General features: G+C 36.3%; 1 protein-coding gene across 5 annotated transcripts in view; it reads left to right on the forward strand.

The window, feature by feature from the left end:
• LOC104604790 (RING/U-box protein) overlaps window positions 1-24,037 on the forward strand; it is a 38,340-nt gene continuing 14,303 nt past the window's right edge. For all 5 annotated transcript variants that reach the window (XM_010269316.3, XM_010269318.3, XM_010269319.3 and 2 more), the window contains exons 1-8: window positions 1-143; window positions 735-841; window positions 6,705-6,790; window positions 7,524-7,614; window positions 7,849-7,895; window positions 18,555-18,624; window positions 18,753-18,862; window positions 20,891-20,956. In XM_010269316.3, the coding sequence (XP_010267618.1) occupies window positions 773-841; window positions 6,705-6,790; window positions 7,524-7,614; window positions 7,849-7,895; window positions 18,555-18,624; window positions 18,753-18,862; window positions 20,891-20,956 (539 nt within the window). In that variant the 5' untranslated portion in view covers window positions 1-143; window positions 735-772. The remainder of the gene's footprint in view (window positions 144-734; window positions 842-6,704; window positions 6,791-7,523; window positions 7,615-7,848; window positions 7,896-18,554; window positions 18,625-18,752; window positions 18,863-20,890; window positions 20,957-24,037) is intronic.

Raw genomic sequence — 24,037 nt, forward strand, 5'->3', positions numbered from 1 at the left:
GATTGAAGCACGAGATAAGCGCAGAACACGCTAATGATGCAGTAGTAGCATTTGGCACCGAAACTCAGAAACGAGAAACAGCCCTTTTCTTCTCGGGTCTTTCCCGTGCTGAGAGAAGAAATGGCGGTCTTTCTCAGTTTCAGGTACAACTTATTTTTCATTTTTTCCTTTTTCTCATTCTGACGTATATAAATTTTGGTTGTTACTCTCTTGAACTCTTGCACGGATTCATCTGTAACTTTTAGAGAACCTGATATTGTCAGAAATTAACGGTGGAATTAAAGTACCTGCTAAAATCTTGGAATTCGAGGTTCCTTAAGCAAACACTAGACATCGAGGATCCCTTTTTTTTCTGATTGTTAACACCGAGGATCAAATTTCAGGATGAACTAATTAACCAATCGAATTTAGGGTGAATTTCCATGCTCGATCGGCTACTTTTCCGCAAACCTAGAATCTCTCTCCCTCCCTCCCTCCATTTTACTATATTTTCGTTGTTAATTTGTGTTTATCCAAATTCGGAGGGAGGTATATTTGTAACTTTAATTGAAAATTCAGTTAGTAAGTCAGTGTTCGAGTCATTATATGCTAATTGTCTTTCTTAGGCATCTTCATGCTGTTATAAACTCCCCACTAAAAGACACTATACCTTTTTGAAGTGGTTACCGAAGTTCTTAATTGGCGATTTCATGCAAAATATGGTATTTTTTTTTCTTATTATGGTGTATTTGCAGATTTTAAGTTGAATGCATAGTATTCTTAAGAGGACAGCATGATGGAATTGGAGGGAAATACAAGCGGCATTGCAGAAGAAGCTTTCTTTGAAGTTGGAGATGATATTGTAAGCTCTAATTCCCAATTATTTTTCTGAATTCAGAGATTCATTTAATAATACATTATTTTTGAATACGCAAATTATCTGAAACTCATTGTTAGTATATTATTTCACTGTCTCTGTTAACTTCAGCAATGATTTTAATGGCCTTTTTTTCCCATAATTTTGACAAATTGACAAAAAACTCAGAAGCAAAATTATTGGAAAATCCCCCCCTCGCCATATGTTGAGCAAGCCAAGGATGAGAAAATTTGGGTTCATCTAATATGCCGCTGTCATAAGGTGTCTGAGTGTAAGCCAGCTTGTTTTTATACTAAGATGGTTTGGTCATCTGCATAGAAGACCATTGACAGCACTTGTAAGAAGAAGTGATCTGTTGCAAGTTGAAGGGGCTAGTAGGGATAGATGTAGACAAAAAAGGAGTAAAGGACATGGTCTGAAGTAGTGAGAAATAATTTAAGTGCTCATAATTTAAAAATGGATATGGAATTAAATAGAACGGAATGGAAAAATAGGATTCATTAGGGGTGTCAATGGACCGGTTTTGGATTGGACCAATATCCAGTCCATTGATAGAAGATAAGAATACAAGTGTCAATGAACAAGGTTTCTGTTTTAACCAATCTAAATTAAAACCAATTTGAACAAGTTGGACGGCCAGACATTGAATTGGACTGCTCCGAAGTGGTCCAAAGTATTCATCTGATTGGATTGGACCTGGTTTATCTATAATGGATTCGTATTGGACCGGATCAGATTGGACCAAATCCGGTCCAATTGACACACCTAGGATTCATGTTAACGACCCCATATAGTTGGTATAATGACAATGGTGATGATGCTAGGAAAAGTTTCCCAATTGGGTGAATTGGTGATTTCCTAGACAATCCCACCTATTCCTGCAACATGGAGGAATCTTGTTTCCCATCCAAACTGTTCATCAAATAGGAGACTTCTGGATCAATCAACCATATGTTGATTTTCACAGTCCACATCAGACATAGGCAATCTTGTATTGGACTTCTGCCTTAAAGGTAACAGCTGCTCAAGGATTGTGTTTTCTAATTTCCAATTTTTAATATGCCCATAGAAAAGGCTTGTTTTAAACACATGTCAAGGTGTTTTCAGCTAAAATTAATTCCACGAATTAAGGATGTGAGGAAGCAGCAAAGATAAATAAATAAATAAGGGTGAGGGAAGGTATACTGGGTATCCTTTTTTTTGCATCATATGTATTCTAGGTTACTAGTAGAGCATACATGCAATACTGCATTTCTTTTTTTTTGAAAAAATTGAAAGTATAGTTTCTAGTAATTATCTAATTCAAAGAACACATTCGTCTGTAAATAAGTACAATGAGATGCTGTACACCGCAAAAAGATTTTGTATGCTATGACTACAAAAAGGAAAAAAAAAGATTTTGTATGCTATGACTACAAAAAGGAAAAAAAAAGATTTTGTATGCTATGACTACAAAATATCTTCCGTTTGCAAAAGCAGTTTGGAAATTAAAAAGAGATGGATGAGAGGCATCCCTGAAAATAGGATTGATTGTCATCCATGTTGATAAAATTTCCCATATTCTGTTCAACTGAGCTCAAACTGTTGTTAAATACCCATGCATTATGCTCGATCCAAATTGCCCATACCATAGCAGTAAGAACAGAAGCCCATAATACATAATTAAATTGTCCATACCACATGCAATATTGCATGGTGGCCATAGAGGGAGTAGTTGCCATTAATGGAAAACATAAAAAATTGCATAGAACGTATTTAAATTTCTAATCTCCTTTGCAATCATAAGTTTTATCTACGATGATGTGAATGGTGTAGTTCTTGAATCTGGTCTGAGATAGGATGGTAAATAGACAAAGGAAGAGAAAGAGTGAAGAGAACAAGAGATCATGAGACTCAACTTAAACAACTAAAGAGAACAAGGGAAAGAGTGACCTCCAATCACTTTGTATAGGTGTTGGCAGTAGGTTACATTCTGGACCACAACTTAAATAAGCAGAAAAGACTGCCATACTCTTTTTCGTTGAGCAAAAGAAAAGTATAATTGCATTGATGTAAAAGGTCCTTTGTACAAAGAGAATCTGTACACACCAAAACAGAAGGACCTCAAAAAAAAAAAAAAAAACGGTTATCCTCAAAAAATTACAATCAGAAGTAACCTCTTTAAAGTCATTAAGTATAGACAACCAACTTCTATCACAACCTAAAGCTGTATTGATGACTTAAACTTCAGTAGAGGTTTTAAGATCAAAGACCCTGCTGTTCCTTCTGTCCAAACCGCCCACATAATTGCTAAGGGAATAGAAGACCAGCAAATCTTTCCTTTCTTAGTCATCCCTTGGATCTTCCAAGCCTCCAGGCAGGCTTCAACTGAGGCTGGCGTACACCAGCTTAACCTCAGACTACTAAGAAGTGGCTCCAGATCTTTGAGTCAAAGTTGCAATGTAAAAACAGATGGTTGACTGGTTCTGTATCCACACCGCAGAAGCTGCACCTCAGGTCAGTGCAATTAAAACCCTTCCTCACCAACATCTCTTTGGTGAGAAGACACTTCTCTAAAGCTGCCACCCATACAAAAAAACTTTACTTTTGAGGGTGTCACTTCTCAAAACCTCTCCTTATGGTTCTGTAGAAGGATTTAACTGAAAACTCCCCACTTCTGTTCCACTTCCACACTAGAGAATCCTTGGATTGCAGATTCAAAACCTGAGACTGAAGCAAAACTAGGAGATTTCCTACCTGCTGAATTTCCCAGTCATTGAAGTCCCTTCTAAAGGCTGGAGCCCAGCAAATAGCATTATCCCTTATCACAAAAGTATCCGCTACCAAGGCTTCTTTATCTTCTGCCAAACTGAACAGGTGGGAAACAGTTCCTTAAGGGAATTCTCCCCAGTCCAGGGATCCAACCAGAACCTGATCCTTCTCCCATTCTCTACTTTGAATCCAACTCCCCTTCTGAAAAGGTTTGAAGCTCTGCATATTCCTTTCCATAGACTGCATCCATAGGTTGGCATAGGTGGACCACTACCCTAACCACTTTCATCCAACCCATATTTTTCTGCTATTACTTTCCTCCAGAGGTTGTCAGGTTCAGCAGCAAACCTCCACAGCCAACTTCCTAGCAAAGCTAGGTTGAAAGATTTTAAGCTCCTTAACCCCAACCCCCCTTGAGATAGGGGTTTACAAATCTGGCCCCAGTTTACAAGATGATATTTGTCTGAATCCTTCTAGCCCACCCACAAAAAATCTCTAATCTTTTTTTCTAAAACCTCTACCACTTCTGAGGGGATAGGAAAAAGGGTCATGAAGTACATTGCCAAACTTGCTTGGGCACTCTTGATGAGTGTTGGCTTTCCACCTTTGGAGAGATACCTTGCTTTCCAAGTGGCCAATTTCTGATCCATTCTTTCTATTATTGGGTTCCAAATGGTTTTAGAATTGCATGTCTCCCAATGGCAACCCCCAATAATTTTCTAGCAGCTGACCAACCTTGCAACCCAACACACCTACCAGACCCTGGATGTTAGAGACTTCTCCCACTGCTATCATCTCACTTTTTGCTAGATTTACTTTCAGTCCTGATATTATCTCAAACCAGAAAAGAATGTACTTCGGATTCAGAACTGGCTCCTTTGAAGCCTTACAGAAGAAGAGTGTGTCATCAGCATATTGCAGAATTGGAGTAGGAGTCCCATTGGGCTTCACCTGGAAGTCTTCCACCAGGTCCCTCTCCACAGCTCTGTCTACCAACTTTCTTAAACCTTCCATGACTATTAGAAAGAGAAGAGGAGAAGGGTCCCCTTGCCTCAGACCTCTAGAACTGCTTTCCTCTAGCTGTCCCATTTACAAGCACTGAGAATCTTGTGGTTGAAAAGCAAACTTCTCCACTTAGAGCCAAAGTGCATTCTTTTCAACAAATAATCCAAGAAGGACCAGTTAACATGGTCATAAGCCTTCTCTAAGTCAATTTTGCAGATTAGCCCACTTTCTCCACTTCTTAATCTTAAGTCTATTAATTCATTAGCTATGAGAACTACATCATGAATGTGTTTGTTGTGGACAAACGCCCCTTGGTACTTAGAAATTAATGAATAAATCACCTTTCTTAATCGGGTGGCCAGAATTTTGGTTAGGATCTTGTAAACACTTCAACCAAGCTGATCGGCCTGAAGTTTTTCAGCTCAGTAGCTCCTTTCTTTTTGGGGATAAGGGAGATAAAAGTTGCATTTAAGCTTCTCTCGTGGGCTGCAGAATTGTGGAATTCCTCCAGAACCCTTAGTAAATCAGCTTTAATGAGCTCCCAGAACTTCTTAAAAACAGCATTATGAAACCATCGCCTTCTCCCCTTCCATTTATTCTAGAACCTTCTTTACCTCTTCTTCTGAGAAGGGTTTTTCCAAGTCTGAAGCCTGCTGCTCAGACAAACAGTCGAAGATCAAACATAAAACATTGTGAAACCATCCCACCATACTTCTTTTTAGTATACCTAGACTGCCAAATATACCTCTGTTTACATGCCTACAACATAAAACATAAATATACCGCTCAACAAATAGGTCATAGTTCATTATGAAATTAAGCATAGGTGCCTACCTTGCAATTGGATAGAATTCCATAACAAAATTCCAATGGTCCCTGATAACTGGATTTCTGTTTTCACGGATTGAAGTGCAGTGATTTAAAAGTCACGCCTAGACGCACAGGTGAGATGCATTTTAAGGTATGTGCCTCATCTAGCCCCCAAGTACAACACTTTCAAAAGGCACACACTTGGTCTGTCTTGTGCTTCAGCCCTGGCATGTGCCTTTTGAAAATTTGTACCTTTTTTTCTGTTTTTTTATTCCTAGCGGTTCCAAAACCCCCATATTTGCTAATGTTGCTCATTCATTCATCTTAATAAAAGATATCTTTAAAAGACAATTAAAGTTATAATTTTTTTTATAGGTCTTAAGAATTTAAGACCATGATATGGACTTGTTTGAACTTGCCCCAAGGGGCTTGGTACAAAGGCAGTCATAGAATTAAGGAATGCATAATGTTTAACACCACATTAGATATTTGAAGTAATGCAATTGGGAAAAGAATAACGAGATTGAGAGTTTTACATGCTTGATTTTATTTTTAAGTTTTCATTTTAAATATGTTTTACATGTTTTATGTATCTTAAATTTTAAAATAAATGTTTTAAAATGCTTTTATGTTTAATATTTTTAATTAATATTAATATGTTTTACAGTTTATATTTTTTTTAATATAATATTTTACAGCCTATACTTTTTAATTAATATATTTTATAGTTTATATTTTTAATAATATTATATTTAATATTTTTTGACTTTTTTTTTGGATTTTTTGGCATCTTTGATTTTTTTTTTTTTTTTTTGCATTTTGTGGCTTGTTCCAAAAAGGTTCGCACCTCGGTCACAAAACGCCTCTTGTGCTTTTTTTTGTGCCTTGCGCTTTTAAAACATTGTACAAGTGGAGAAGTGTCACTGTCAAACTTATGGACACAGGGCATTTGCTTGCCTGAAAATGACTTGCATATGTGATTTGTATATTAAAATGTGGTGACCTAGAAAAAGCATTTTGCACTAGCTAGCCTAATATAAATAACACCTTAGGGGCATCTAGTTATTGTAGTTAAAGTTTAAAAATTAATTTACAAATAAGATCCATCTTCTCAAATCCTGTTAACATGATTTGTGGTCAATAAATCATAATAAAGGTAGGATGAGTACATACATTTGATCAAGATTTCAGCCTCTTGCTGTTTTGTTTCCCTTATTGATTAAACCAGAAACAGATAGAGAAGCAGTTTTATTGCTCATGATTTTCTACAATATCTGTACAGGATGCTGCTGCTTTTCAGAATGAAAAATGTGGGATATGTATGGATGTTATCATTGACAGGGGGGTCCTAGACTGCTGCCAGCACTGGTATGTCTGTATATATTAAAGCATATTTTCTTGAAGTGTTATCAAATTTATTTTCTGGATCATCTGTCAAACATTTTTCTAAAATTTTAGATTTTATGTAGTGGTGGATGAAAAAAATAAGATTTGGGGCTTCATGCTATTTCTGTATCAATACCAGTCATGTGACTGTCTTGCTATTGCAGTTGAGAAAATAGGAGAATGGTGGCTGATATTTGCTTCTTGAATGAAAATTTTGCTATTTGAAATCCTATTTGCAAGAGTTGAGGCTTTAGTTATTTAAAAGTTTTTGGTTTTTGTTTATTTTAAAGGTTAATATATCATTACTAGTGCACAAAAATAGCAAGAAAAAAAGTTATTTAGAAGTTGATAAACCATTACAAAGGTGTAAATTCATAAAAACAGCAAAAAGGATATTCAAAAAAGGCGTGCGCCTAGGTGAGCCTTGATTGAAGTGTGCCTTGCATGTGCACCTAGGTGAGCCTTTTTAAAACACTGGTTCAAGTTAGATGGATTTCATGGGAGCTTAATTCCATGGCAGATATTCTAGATTAATCAGAGTTGGCAATTGCTATCTTCCTTAGTTTTCATGTCTTGGAAGAGGGATTATTTTAGAAGCAAGCAATGGTTATTGAATTGGATACCATTGTATGAACATATCTGCCTAGTTATGGTTCTTCTATACAGAGGGCAAGTCAAACTTCATTTAACACAAGTTCTTTATGTTAATTTGCAGGTTTTGTTTTGAATGCATTGACAACTGGGCTACCATTACAAACCTCTGCCCACTTTGTCAAAATGAGTTTCAGTTAATCACATGCATTCCAGTAAGTGATGCTTCATCATGAAGAGATGCTTTATGAACGCAATGCTTGAAGGTTTCTTATTCTTAATACAGTTACTATAGTAACTATGTTAAGATCTTCTCCATAACTAAATTCATGTGTCCTTGTAAAGATGTTTGTGCACTTAAATGTAGAATATCTCTTTAGGCAATAATTAAAAATTCTGTTCAAGTTCATAGCTAAAATGTATTTACTGTCATTATTTGATTACTCTAGGTATATGATACGATTGGAACTAACAAGCTTGAGGACCCATTTCCCAGGTATTGTTACTTTTGTATACTTTTGTTTTTTGATTGGTGACAATCAAGAATTTTATTAATTTGTTAAAAAGAATGATGTACAATGATAAATATGCCTAGTTCAGATAGGCCAGTCCTTGCTAACTGCTCCTTGTATTATATACTTATTTCTTTGTTCAAATTAGTTCCCTAAGGGAACAACACCCCAAAACAACTATTCCTTATTTATTCATTCTCCTCTTGCCAAGGCTTCAGCTAATTCTATTGGCTGATCTTGTGCCAAATGGAAGATTGCATTTAATTGAGTGGCCAGTTTTCTGACTTCCCTCATGAGATTTCTATATTTCAAACTCCCAAAATATTGTTCCTGAACCAACAGACCATTAATCACCATCCGCCATTATTTATTTATTTAGGGTTTAGGGATCTGTCCAACCTTAGGCCCTGCAAAAGGTGCCAACCTAGCTCCCTTGTTGCCAATAGATGGTTTAATTCAGTGACCGGTTTTATCTATATACCCCAGCTCCCAAAATGTTGTTTCTGAACCAACCCACCGCTACCTTTTTTTTTGAATAATAAACAACTTTTTTTTTTGCATTCAATATGAAATCAGAATTCAGAACCCATGCTGTTCAAAATTAGACAGCAGGGGCATTACAAAAATATCTTTCAGTTGACAATACATATACCGAAATCTATAGAAACAACAGCTTACAATTCATTCCCAGGTCCTGGCATACCCCATGGACAACCTTATGATGGGGTATGAGAATCAAGAGAGGATTTTATTGTAAACCCAATTCTCTAATTTCTTCTCTCCTTCCTGTTCCACTTTTTCCTGTTTTATCAGTTGTTTTAACAAAATATTTCACGACTGTTAGTTGTTAGCAAAACAAAGGGGACAAACATGGGGAGGTAAACACTAATTAGGTTGTTTCCTCTGTAGCTACTTGCAAGAATTGATTTTCAGATAATACACATCCCAGAAAAAAGGTCCTTACCTGAAGTCGCAAAGGTTTACATCAAATCTCTCTTACTGGGAATACCAGAGAGGAGGAAGAGGGGATAAGGCCAAAACTAAAGCATAAACAAGAAAAGGTACCCAAAGAAACCAAAACTCAAATCCTGCTATCTAACTTGGAGGAGTCAAGGAATACATCGTTCAGGTTATCGATAAGACTCAACAAGCAACATTGAAGAAATCCGAATCACACAAACCCTTCTAAAGTCAAAGTTCCCAATCAATACCCAAAGGTGAAGGGGAAGCAAATTGGGAAATGGGTTTAAATTTTAAAGAAGATAGGGTTATATGGGGAAGAGAAACAATCTTTAAGGAGAATATTACTCCACCAGAGAACATATATAACATGAATCAATTATCCAACGGCTGAGAACATTATAAACTAACACGAGTCTCATAAGTGTCCAGTTTAAGGGTAATTACACAGAAACACACCATATATAACATGAATCAATTATGTATTTTTATTCATTTACAATAAATGTTTATGCACATCAATTTGATTAGAGCTAAGGGCATACACTGTCTAACAACTCCCACTTGCACTTAGGTCCAATCGGGTACAAACCGGAGTCCCATACTGTCCACGTGTTTCTCTAACACTTTCTATGTCTGTAGCTTTGTCAATGGGTCTGCTACATTTTCCACTGATGCTACCTTCTGAATCTGGACGTCCCCTCTACCAACAATCTCTTGTAGTACATGATACTTCATCTCGATGTGCTTTGACTTCGAGTGGGCTCTGGGCTCCTTAGTTTGAGCAATGGCTCTAGTGTTGTCACACAACAGTGGAATGGATGATGTGCTGGATGGAACTACTCATAATTCGTTAATGAATTTCTTCATCCATACTGCTTTCTTGGCAGCTCCATTTGTGGCAATGTATCGGCCTCAGTCGTAGAATCTACTGTGGATCCTTGTTTGCTGCTTCTCCAACTAACTGAACAGGACCCCATCGTGAAGATGTAACCAGATGTAGATTTTCTATCATCTAAGTCTGATTGGAAGTCGGCATTAGTATACCCGAGGATCTATGGTGAACTACCATCGAATACCAGACAAACTCTTTTGTCCTCCGAAGGTATTTGAGTATGTTCTTTACAACAGTCCAATGCTTCTGTCCTGGGTTTGATTGATATCTACTTACTACACTCACAGCCTGAGCAATGTCTGACCGAGTGCACAACATGGCATATACGATGCTCCCTACGACAGAGGGATAGGGAACCTCTCTCATGCCCTCAATCTCCTCGGGAGTCTTGGGAGACGTACCCTTGGAGAAAGTGAGTTCGTGTTTGAAAGAGACAAATCCCTTCTTGGAGTTCTCCATGTTGTATCTGTTGACAATCTTGTCAATGTAAGTAGATTGGGATAATCCTATTATCATTTTCGATCTATCTCTATAGAGTCGAAGTCCCAAGATGTAAGAGGCTTCTCCAAGATCTTTCATGAAGAATTGCTGCGAAAGTCATACCTTCACCGTAGTCAACATTTCAACATCATTCTCAATGAGTAGAATGTCGTCTACATGCAGAACCAAAAACGTAACCTTATCTTCCACTGATTTCCTGTAAACACAGGGCTCATCTGGATTCTGCTCAAAGTCAAACTGTTTGACGGTAGAGTCAAATCGGATGTTCCAACTTCTTGAAGCTTGCTTAAGTACATAGATGGATTGGTTAAGTTTACACACCATGTGTTCCTGACCTACAACAATGAAACCTTGCAGTTTCTGCATATAGATTTTTTCAGTAAGATCTCTATTCAGGAACGCGATTTTGACATCCATTTGCCAAATCTCATAGTCATAGTGCGCTACTACAGCTAGCAGGATCCGTATGGGTTTAAGCATGGCCACTGGTGAAAAGGTTTCCTCATAATCAATTCCCTCTTTCTGAGTGTACCCCTTCGCTACAAGACGAGCTTTATAGGTCTCAACCTTCCCATTGGGGCCCTTCTTTCTCTTGTAGATCCATTTGCAACCAATTGCTTTCACCCCAGGGGGTGGGTCTACAAGGGTCCAGACTCCATTGGTTTTCATCGAGTCCATCTCATTTCTTATGGCATCTACCAACTTCAAGGAATCTATGTCCAACATAGCTTCCGTATAAGTTAGGGGATCTTCTTCACTGATTGTGGCTTCCATCAAGTAATTTTCTTGATCATAGTTATAACGAACTGGAGGTCTAGAAACCCGGGTAGATCTTCTAGGTTGGGTATATCTGGAACTTGTGGGACATCTCCCACTATTTTTGGGCTCTCATCATCAAGAACAATTTCCTGACGATGATTGTTTAGGATGTAATCTTCTTCCAAGAAGTAGGCATTTCGACTACAAAACACTTTTTGTTTTCTTTGGTCATAGAATAGGTATCCTACAGAGCTTTTGGGGTAGCCTACAAATAGGTAGCGACTGGTCTTGGATTTCAATTTGTCAGCACTTGTTCTTTTAACATGTGCCGAACAACCCCAAATCTTTAAGTGTCTTATATTTGGTTTCTTACTGGTCTAGAGCTCATAGGGATTCTTAGGAACGGATTTGGTTGGAACCCGGTTTAGCACGTATATTGCAGTATCCAATGTGTATCCCCAAAAGGATATAGGTAATTCTGAGTGAATGAAGAGTGATCGGACCATATCTAATAGAGTCCGGTTTCTCCTCTCCGATATACTGTTTAATTGTGGTGTAACAGGAACTGTGATACAATCCCATTGTTCTTTAAGTAGTCCCTGAATTTGTTGGAGAGATATTCGCCTCCTTGATCTGATCGAAGGGTTTTAATTTGCCTCCCCAACTGTTTCTCGACTTCTTGTTTGAATTTTTTCAACTTTTCAAAGGATTCGGATTTATGTCTCATTAAGTACACGTAACCATACCGAGAGTAATCATCGGTAAAGGTTATAAAATAAACGTGCTGGTTGCGTGTCCTAACATTCATGGAACCACATACATCAGTATGTATCAGGTCAAATGTGCCTGTAGATCTTTTAGGCTTTCCCGCAAATGGCCGTTTCGTCATCTTACCCTGAAGGCAAGGTTCATAAGTTGGAAGATCTTCTACAGTTAGAAAATCCAAAGGACCATCTTTTACCAACTTTGTGATACGATCTATATTAATGTGGCCAAGTTGTTAATGCCATAGGTACGTGGGATTAACCGTATCACATGATCTTTTCTTGGGATAATTTTCGACGTAGTTTCGTTTATGTTTGTTTCCAGAAAAGGACGGAGGACATAGAGACCGTTCTCAAGTTTTCCGTGTGTAAGGAACTTGTTATTCAATTTAATAGTAATCGTATCACTAAATAAAATAGAATAACCATCATTGCACAATTTTGAAACAAAAATCAAATTTCTTCTCAAAGTGGGTACATAAGGACAATCTTTAAGTTTAATAATTCATTCTCTGAAAACTAGATCTACAGTTCCTATGGCTGTAGTTGCAACTGTTGCAAAAGTCCCCAAGTAAAGAGTCACCTCATCGTCACTTAGCCTTCTGCTTTCTTTGAACCCCTGCAATGTGTTGCATGCATGAGTAGAAGCCCCGGAGTCAATACGCCAGGATGCAGAAGTGACAAACATATTGGTCTCTATGACGAGATTCAAAATTACCTTTTTTTTTTTCTTGGATTCCATATACTGAGGACAGTTCCTCTTCCAGTGTTCGGTTTGTTTGCAAAAGTGACACGCATATGATGCTTTGTCTTTCTTCTGCCTTTTCGGCTCGCCTGCTTTCTTTTGCCCGACTTACCATCTTCAACAAGCATGGCTATCGGCTTGTCCTTCTTAATCAGTTCTTCGGCCATCTACAACATATTGCTGAGTTCCTGAAGGCTAATTTTTAGCTTATTCATGTTATAGTTCATGATAAACAGATTGAAGGAGGAAAGTAGAGAGTTTAAGATGACATCAGTTTTAGTGTCTTCATCCAGTTGAGAACCAAGAGCCTCCAGTTCGTTAATAAACCCCATCATTTTCGTGCAGTGGTCATGGACTTGTTGGCTCTCGGTCATCTGGGTGGTCATCAACAGCTTGAGGACCTTTTGACGAGCAGAACGATTTTTCTCTTCGTACATAGTCTTTAGACTATCCAAGATATCCTTGGACACTTCGATCTTATCGAACTGTCATTGGATCTGATTGTCCAAAGATGTTATGATGAAGCACCGGGCAAGAGATTTCTCCCATTCCTAATACTCTTTCTTACGCGCCTCAGAAGCCCTGTCACCCGGACGTTTCGGAACAGGATCCTTGGCAACTTTGTCTAATTTCTCGGACGTCAGAACTAGATTAAGGTTACGAAACTAGTCAGCATAATTGGGTCCCTTAAGTTTATTGTCATCCAACAACTTGGCGAATTGTCCGTTTGCCATTTCTGATAAAAGGCAACACTGATTAGTCCACGACCTAAAATTGATTCATGTTTTACATAGAAAGGTCTTTTATCTATGTTCCATCTCCATTTGTTCATCTCTGAGATTTCCCTCCTATCTCAGTGACGGAGACATGGTACATGTCTCTGGAAATGTGGGAAATCACATAGGTGCATGGAGCCAACTGTTTCAGCTAAAAAACCCCACCACTTTCTGTGAAGGATCACATCCACTCACCCAATGAGCTTTCCCTTTGTTGGTTGCAGAAGGAAGAGTCTAGCCTATGGAAGTTCTCAAACGAAAGGAAGAAAATTAATCAGCTAACTTAGAACATGATTATAAGGGTTCAATGGGCCAAGAGGAGTACTAACACCATGGCTGACACTTTGGCTAAACAGGGGGTGGGAAGAACAAATTTCTTTTGGGCTATCTTGTAATATGTGTTTTCAGTTTGGATAGGGAGGGTTAAGACTTTTTACCCCTCCATTTTGGTTGTATTTTTCATATCTCTTTTAATAAAATTACTATTATTGATAAAAAAAAGAGCTTTCCCTTTGGCCTCGCCTCTATTAGACAAGGTTCATTGCCATTTTAGGTTAAACCTTTCTATCTAGTAAGTGCTAACTCGTCATATCATGGACCCCAAGGTACCGTGAAAAGAGTCTTCCATTTTAGGATAGGCCTTTCCTACATCGGTCTATGGCGCCCCTATCATCTCATGAAGCAATCCAATCGACTGGACCAGCAAGTGGATAGCCCAATTTTATGGTGCATCTCCACCCACCAATTCAGCCCGCCTTCATGCTAATGACGAAAGGCCTATAGAAAATTCATCATATGATATTCCCTATCACTTGCACTTATATTAATCTGGAGGGAACAAATTAATACAGTCCCTAGGTTTGATTTAGGTCATACCAAAGTGTCTTCCACTAACTTTCATAAAGTCAGATTCAAATGGGCCCAAAACGAACTAGGGTTTCGTAGGGTTCCTCTTGGGGGAACTGACCAGGGGCCCATTGAGAAGGGAGATCATCCAATGATCTGTGGGCATCATGGCAATGATGTGCATTCAGCCATGATGTTTGCAGAGAGCCATATACGATTAAACATGGGCCAAGCACTTATGGCCCATGTACGAATCATATTCAGCACATCACATACATTAACATCCACAAATTGATCCAATCAATTAATAAATTGTAAAGATCCTAATTAGTTTAAGTTAACACACAATCAGCCCATTAAGCCCATGTATTATCAAATAACAACATCTAGGTATATGGGCTAAACTGCAAAAAGTAGTTTGGCCCATATAGCAGTTATGTTGAAAATGGCCTGATGTTGCTTTAACTTAGCAAAATTAGGTCTTACAAGGGAGGGCCGAATTGTATCATGTGATGGACTATCAAACCCTTGGCCCATAACCGAATTTAAGCCACTTAAAACATGACCCATGGGGTTGAGATCAGACCCCATCAAACCATGGGTTTGGTCTAACTAGTTTGGACCAAACTAGGTCAATTCGGCCTAGGGTTTGGTGTCCAAAACATGTTACAATTTCCAAGATTTTGATATGAAATTATTAACAGTTGAAATTGACATTCAATCACAGCAAGAAACACATAACGTAGGGCTGCAAGTGTGATGGTCTGAATTTGATCCGGACGAACTGCAAACTGCAAGAAATTGTTAATTAGATTGTAGATTTCTTTTTTGCAAAATTTCTCCTTCTCTGCGTGCTCCAGCAAGTCTTCCAATGTAAAAAAAAAGAAAAACCTAATTTTCTATTAATTATATCAGAATAAATCCTAATACATTTTGTCTAAAAATAAAAAAATTATTTACAGACCAAAATTGAATAAATAAATTGCAAGGTGCACAAATCTTGGCGCCAATAAAGAATTCGATTTCCATCACACCAACAGCCCAAAAATTCAAGAAACAATAATAGAACAATTCTAAAAATATTGCAGGATATTATAAAATTAATTTTAGATCAAATCGCTCAAAACTAAGAACCATTCTACCGATTTCTATCTGCTTCAAATTTGATCTAAATTTGGTTCAAGATTGAACTTGGCTCTGATACCACTGAAGGAAGGGGAAATCCATCATATGGATGGCCGAACCATGCTAGATGGCTGGGCGAAATTTCAAAAATTTCTTTTCTCCCTTCCAGGAATCGTATTCCCAGTTTTAGAAAATTTGCATTTTCAATGATCGTTTTTGAACCAAACCGGACCAGATCTGAAACCAAAAGAAATGGAGAAGAATACCTGATATGGAATCCACACGTGTAGTTCCCAAAGTACGCCCAAAGAGGGTACCAAAACCTGCTTCCACTGAAGATGGTGCAGCTTAGGATGAAGCAGGTTCAACAGTGCAGTCCTTCAACAAGAATTGCAATCCAACAACTTGGATCGAGCAAGGGAGTATGAGCACGAAATCCGATATGATTTTCTTGCAGAATCAGAGGTAGGAACTGATCTCTATCATTCCAAAAGGTGGAGAACGAATTGGGTATGTATGGCGGCAAAAGCAGAAGGAGAGAGGGAGAACTGAGAGCAGTGATGTGTGTGTACTGGAGAAGTTCACCCTCTCCTATTTATAAACCTTAAAGAGCAGCTCTCCTAATCCAATTAGAAGTTTCCTAATCCAATTCTTTATTTGGATCTGGACTGTTTAAGTGGATAAGGCTTATCATCTTATCCCATCTGCTGATCCAAACCCATATCCATACCCAAATTCGCTCATGTCACATGATTGCTTAAGTTGTCATGTGACACCCTAATTAATCCAATTAATCATTGGGCTTTAGGCCCATTAAGCAGGTAGCTCACGTCCCTTATTAATTGCTAGCTAATTTGGTTCTCTTTGTATGGTGTGGGACCCTAACAATTACCTCACAAAAGTCCATATGGGTTCAGCCTAGCTTTTGTAACAAAGCCTAGCCGAATTCACTGTTGACACAGTGAATTCCTGAGCCCATCACTATGGGCTCTTAATGGGCCCAACATTTACACTAAATGGTCCTTAGGTCCAGCCATCCTATGAAGGCCGAAGGACAATGGACTTAAGTGAGATATAGCCTATCAGGTATAAAAACCCTAAATGGTCTTACACTTAACCTCTCAACCCTTAATGATCAAACACTGCTCGACAAGAGAGGACTCGTCCCTTGGCTGCAAGGTACAGTGTTGCACTCTCTGCTCAGATGGATCCCGGGAATTAAATCTTTTGCAAACATTTTTCTTAAAACATAAAAATATATATATATATATATATATATATTTTCATATAAATATATTTTTTTGCAAAACAAATCTCAAACAAGTTTGAAATCAACTGCCAGTAGTTTTGGTTTCCATCAGAGAGAGTGCAATCCCGATCATTCACTTTGTCCGACAAAGGGGCTGATCTTGTCACTATGTTCACCCACTCGAGTGAATTCTCAGACTGCCCCAGCATACCCAGGTTTTGACCCCCTCTAAGGATCTCACTGATTGGCATATTAAAGACAACCCAATTCGGCACCTAGTATAGTACCATAATTGAGTCTAGGGGTTAGGTGTAACTTTCTAGTTTTGCCCACCAATCTCCAAGGTCCATGGCATAACTGGAAAATGGTCCGGGTTCATTGTTTCAAACAAACACACACTACATGTGCTTCGGGTCTAACCTTGGCAGCTGAGATAGTTACCCCAACCTACTTGGCAGCACATTAGTGTTAGCCTTGGCAGGATAAACTTCCCCAAGTCTTTCCAACGGCTGAGAACATTCTAAACTAACACGAGTCTCATAAGTGTCCAGTTTAAGGGCAATTACACAGAAATACACCATATATAACATGAATCAATTATGTACTTTTATTCATTTACAATAAATGTTTATATACATCAATCTGATTAGAGCTAAGGGCATACACTGTGTAACATGTATATGAAGGGATAGTAGCCAGGGTAAAAACTCAGGAAGGGAAGATGATAGAATTTCCAATAATGATGGGTTTATAACAAGGGTCAGCAATTGGTCCATGTATTTTTGCATTAATTATGGGTAAAGTAACTAAAGATTTACAGGAGGGAGTCCCTTGGTGTATGTTGTTTGTTGATGATATAGTTTTAATTGATAAAGAATAAAATAGCTGAATGTAAAGTTAGGGCAGTGAGAGCTGCTTTAGATTCGGAAGATTCAAGGATAAGTTGGGCTAACACAGAAAAAATGTATGAAAGTTTAGTAAAAAATATAAAAAATAGTGGTGGTGCAATTAAGGTTGATGATCAGGAGACACCTCAACTAACCACTGTCATACCTTTGATCAGTCATCCATAACGAGGGAGAATACCTTTGATCAGTCAGTCCAGCTCCCACCAAACCATCTTTCAACCTTGAGAATACCTTCGTAACATGAACCACATTGAGCTTGTTTGAAACTCTGGTCTTCTTTGGGATCTCTGAAGCCTCACCACTTCGAGCCATACTCTTCTCCTTGCCCCTGCGACCCAATTCCATTCCCAGTCTTCCAACAACCACTTTGTACCCCATAATCAGCATCGTTCCTAATCAATGTGTCTTGGAATTCCAAATCAATCCCCTTCTCGCCCTCAACTTCTGATAAGCCACTTCCTACCTCATTGTTGCTTCCTTCCTCCCCTTCCTTGGTTTTGTTGTTCGACCCTTCTTTCACCTTTTCTACTCTACCCTCACTCACTTCCTTTACTACCAACTCCCTCTTCGAGACTTCCTCCTGACTCAGCTCTGAGCAAGAAGATGAAGAATGAGGTTCTTGCATACCTGGGCTGGGTTTGAATGTTTAAAACTTCTCTATTGCTTGATTGATGTTGTGAAGGACATCATTATACCTCCTAATTTGCATTCCTAATTCTGGGTGGTAGAAAGATTTTGTCAATGAATACAATCTGTTTGTTATTGATTAAAAAGAGAGAGACTGCTTTTGGTATCCATCCAAAGTTTGCCTTCCTGAATTTTCCTACCCCTACTCTCCCCCATAAGGCTTGTTGCTCCTACCCAATCTTCATAATTATTTCCCTAGAAGGGCATTCCTAATTGTGGTTTCTTCCTAATTAAGCTTCCTTCTGAATGTGCCATCTGGTGATTATAAGATTTGACATGTAGATTCTAGAATTTCAGATTTTGAAAAATGGAGGCACGTGCATGAGTTAATTACTAGGTCTTTTGGCTATTACTTTGCATAGAAAGACTGTTGAGTACTACTGGGTGTCATCACTAATGGCTTCTATGGTATTTCTTTGTCTATGCAGAGAGGATGACTGGTGCATTCAAGGAAAGAATAATACTCTTTCTTTTCCATCATATTACATTGATGAAAATGTAATTGTCCTCTGTGTCGGTCTCCTGATGGTTTTGTTGCTATTTATAGTTAAAGGTTTTTATTTTTTGATGAATGAGTTAAAGGTTTTCTTTCCATCTCATTCTTGTATGGTTTCTCATTTTTTTAGGCAGTTACCTGTTTGGACGGAGATAGTTGCAAAATACGAAGTGGTCTGGCAACAATTAAGGAGGATTCAAATCTTGATACATCAATTGCTTGTGATTCATGTGATATATGGTAAATGCATTTCTTCTACTAGCAAAGACCTACTCTGTATGGACATACTAATACCATTAGTTGCCTGATCAAAATAACAAAAATCAATACCATTAGTTTAGAATGGATAGCGGTGCATTCAGATTAGATTTTTATATCATGCAATCTTGTTACTTTACCTACATTAGCTTCTCTAGTACAACATAATTGCTTTTAGCTATATTCTAATCAATTGCATGAAGTTTCAAAGAATTCAAAGAATTGAGAATGTACAATGTTGTCATCGTATTTAAGTTTGTTTTACTTGACCATTCATTTGCCCTATAGGAATTTAGTATCATTGCTTGCTTTGACCATTCTGATGCAGCTCATTGAAGGTGTCAGAGATTTTATGCCAATTTATGAAATATGTGCTATTTAAATACTGTATTTCGGAGTTTCACAGAATCTAGAGATCAAGGGGTGAAATCATTAGACCTATGCCAAGCTCATTTAACTCATTTATCTACTGAGCTGAAAATAATTTTTGTGCTATGGATATGATGGTTGAGCAGTGTTGGCGGTACAATGTTTTCTAGTACAATGTTCTAAATGTGAGGTACTGATGCTCTTGTTTTTGGTAAAAGGAAAAAAAAATTGTGCCACTACCATTTCTCATAATGATGAAGTCAGAGATTCTTTGTGAGAATATAATTTCCACAATTGTTAGAACCAATGTTCAGAGAACCGGACCATGCACAGAACTGAAGGGAGAGGCACATATGTTTTGAAATTTCAATTATTTCATAGCCAGGGTGGTTTCATGAAATCAGAACCGGTTCACCAATTTTTTGGTTAAACTGGCCGGTCATCCGTTTTCACCAGGTTTTTAGCAATTCTGGTTCTTGGGGTGTGACCAAACCGACCAGGGCCCCGAGTCACGGTTAAATCAGTCCAACTGGCCAGTCCGATCTGGTTTCCTAAACATTGGTCAGAACCAAGTTGGAGAGGGTCAAGTCATACCAAGTTGCAGAGGATTAGCAAAGAAGAATTTGACTAATTAAGTCAAACCATCTACTGTACTATTAAGAGGAAGTGCTCTGTTACAAGTTGAAGGAGCTAGAAGAGCTATGCAGACCAAAAGGAATATGGTTTGAAGTAATGAGAAATGATTTAAGGGCCCATAATTTAATAATAGATATGATACTTGATGGTATGGAATGGCAGAACCAGATTCATGTAGCTGACCCCATATAGTTGGGAGTTGGGACATGGCTTAGATGATGATGATGGCAGAACCAGATTCATGGTTGAGGGGTGATCCTCAAATTGTTGATTCATGTTGGTTGAGGGGTGAAATAATGGCTTATCTGTGATAATCATCAAATTAAATGAACTTTATGATTTCTAGTATTTTTTAATCCAAAAGGTTTTGGAATTCTCTCTTAAGTTTTTTTTATGAATGGTTTCAGACTTTCAGTTTATGGCCCTCTCATGTACTATCTGTTTTATCTCCCATCATTTTTTCTCTGCAGAACTTTCCTTCATTCCATGTAATGGGAATTTATTTTAGCATGTAAAGAATCTTTGATGGATCATAAATAGTGAAGGTGGAAGATACTCATAACTTTTGACCAAGTGGCTTGTTTATGTTGGATTCCTTTTATGAGTTCAGAACATATACACCTTGTATAAGTGAAGAAAGAAGAAGGAATACATCCTATTGATAGAAGATTGGCAGAGGAATACTAAGTAATTAACTTCAGGATTAGTAATTTTCAATTGTTAGCATAGTTATCAAATTTTCTGTATAATTATCAATCGATGATTATTAACTAAAATTTGATTTATTACCCATGTATTGTTATTTATGCTTCATTGGTATGTAGATACTTAATTATGTACGGACCCTTCAGATGCAGAAAGAGTTACAGGAAACTACATAATGAAATCATATTCGTATCTGTAATTTCTACGTGCTGTTGTATCTATTGAATGCATCCATTAAATTGTGTTGATCCATCAAATTAGTTTTTTAATGATAACAAGCCCCAAATTGTGATGAGACAGGTACCATGCTTTTTGTGTGGGTTTTGTTCCAGAAGGTGTATCTGAGAGTTCATGGTTATGCCCAAGGTAATTCAGAATCAGAAGAACCAATATATTTTTTCTTGTCAGTCAACTTTGCTTAGTGTATTTTGTACTTGTGAATTTATCCCTTTCATATTTAGATTCTGGAATGTTATTAAAGTAAAATAAAGGGATAATGGATTTAACATTAATTCCTAATTCTGGTCTACCCTTAGATTAAGGGGTTCGGCAACATTCCCCTTCCTTGGAATCTGGATGAGATCAATGGTCATGTTATAAATCTTTATCTCAATGTAAAGAAGCGTCCATAATATTAATAATAAAAAAGGAAAGGAAAAGAAAAAAAGAAAAAAATAACAATAGGATACTCTAGTAAAATAATTACTAATTTTTACTACTTTAAAAAGTACAAATAGCCTCGAGAATATTTCTGGAATTTTCTGAAGACAAAACTTACCTCTCTATATTTAATTTTATTGATAAAAAATGAAGGCAAATAGGGTAGTTGGTTATTGATATTAAATGAGTTGAAAAGAGGTAATTTTAAGATTTTCAATGCATTCAATTCTCTCTCATTAAATCCAACATTTAAGGTATTAATTTGCATTCACCTTCATTGAATCATATATTTAAGGCTTTTTTTGTTTTTTCTCATCATTAAATTCTATAATTAAATCTATACATAATAAATTAATAATTTCAATAACATAAAAGCTTATACGTTTAATATCTACCTAGAAAAAATAGTGTTTTCATCTAGGTGGTGGTAAGAAATTAAACAATTTGGGTCAAATGGGCCAATCCATGTTGCCACAATTAAATAATAAAATTCAAAAATATATAAAATATAAAAAAATATAGAATTTAAAAAAATGGGAACGTTTTTAACATTATATATTTGACATATTAAACAATAATAGGTATGATAAACAATGTTTTAAAAACTGACCCGGAGATCGACCCGCTTTTGCCTTTAGGTCACAGGTCACCGGTTCGACTATCAAGGTCAAACCGTTCTGTGCCAACACTATGTGTGGGTGGGTAAAAAGTATATATTTTATCAATAAATAGTATAATTATATTGTACATATATTACATATAATATATGCATTATGTTACATTTATTTATGTTTTTTAATTTAGATTTTATTTTATTTTATTTATAAAAAATATTAAAATTGCAATTTGGGGCAAGAAAATGGGTTTTCTCGTGAAAATAGCAAGGCAAGGCGCCTAAGACCCTTGGGACGTATAGATCTTGAAAAGTTACTCAAAATAAAAAAAAAGATAACCCCAATCAGACATCAAAGTGCAAAGTTATGGCTTCCAAAAGTTTGCATATAATTAAGTGCACAACTTGCAACCTGGTTACTGGGTCGAATAGGGCAATGGTTGAACCGCCCGGGTTAGACGGTTTTTAACTGGGGAGTTTCAACAGAACTAAACCCAAGATCAAGGCAGCTAGGTCAACAATAGGTTGAAAGCATTGATGATAAATAAGAAATATTTTTTATTAATGATGGAAATGGAATGTAAAATTTATTTAAAACCAATTGGAAGTAAAACTATTTTCCTATTATCTCTCATTAAATCTCATATATAAGGTATATTCTCTTATTAAATCCTATATTTAAGATATATTTTTCTCATTTTTAAATTCTACTAATTAAATCCACAACTTTAATTTTAATAGTATAAAAATAAATATTTTGAAAAATAATTTGAAAACAAAACCATTTTCTTCCCTCTTGGTGGTGGGTAAGCAATTCAACCATTTGGGGTCAAATGCATTAATAAATAATGCCATAATTAAATAATAAAAAATAAAATATATAATACAAAAAATTAAAAAGAATTGGGCATGTCACTAATGCTGTATATTCATTATACTGAACAAAAATAAGTATGAAATGTAAGAAGTATTTTTATAAATGATGAAAATGGAATGCTAAAATTAAAATCATCCTAGAAATGAAACGATGTCATAGTCAAATAATAAAATATTTAAAAATAGAAAATACAATGCATCACAAAAATAAATGTTGTACATAAGATATAATTTTATATACTTATAAAAAATAAAATGTTGGGTACATCTATAATATTATACATTTATTATATTGAACAAAAATAAATATTATACATAAGATATAATTTTGTCAATAATGGAAATGTAATACAAAATTTAATGTCAACCTAGAAACCAAACTTTTTCTTTGGGTCGTGGGTTAGTGGTTTAGGTCAAATGGATTAATTGATGATATGATAGTTAAATAATAAATATTTAAAAAGTAATAAAAAGGTACAAGTAATCAAAAGAATATAAAAAATTATATATTAATTATGTCAAACAAAATTAAGTGTGATAAGTAAATATTATTTATATAATGTAGATGAAATATATAATTTAAAACTGATCTGAAAGCAAAGCTATTTTCTTATTTAAATGATGGGTCAATGATCCAACTTTTCAAAGAAATTCATGATGTCATAATTGAATAATAAATATTTTAAAAAAATATCGAACACAAAAATACAAAAGTATAGAATTTTTTCAAAGACATTTCGGAGCATTTCTAATGTTACATAATCATCATATTAAATAAAAATAATTGTTAAAATAAAAATTATTTTATTTAAGACAGAAATGGAACACAAAATTTAGTAATTATTGTAATTTAAAATTTTTGCATGTGCACATTTAGTACAAGTATTTAAGTTTATTTTTAGTCATATTGTTACTTTTGTTAATTTTCAATTTATATCTTAACTATGATATATCTAAAGTTCAAGTAATTAGTATGAAAAAAAAATTCATATAATTACTAGTCATCCAAAGTATACAGTAAGGTAATTAGGGAAGAATGGTGGCAACTAAGGAAAAATAAGTCTTTACTTGGTTCCCATTCATATGATACAGCTAGACTGATTGCTTGGTTATGTATTTATTTTACTTTTAAGGATCTTGTATGTAGGATCTATGGTATGGGTTTCTCTCAAATTTCCCCCTTGAATCCTTGCATGCATGTGAGCTGTGTAGTGTTGGCAGGATTTCCCATTTTCTTAAAGAATACCCCAGGTGTCATTTTGTTAACCATCTGTTATTATTATTTTTTGGTTTACATA

This window comes from Nelumbo nucifera, chromosome 1 (genome assembly GCF_055504915.1).
Source record: "Nelumbo nucifera cultivar China Antique chromosome 1, China Antique-T2T, whole genome shotgun sequence".
NCBI lineage: Eukaryota > Viridiplantae > Streptophyta > Magnoliopsida > Proteales > Nelumbonaceae > Nelumbo > Nelumbo nucifera.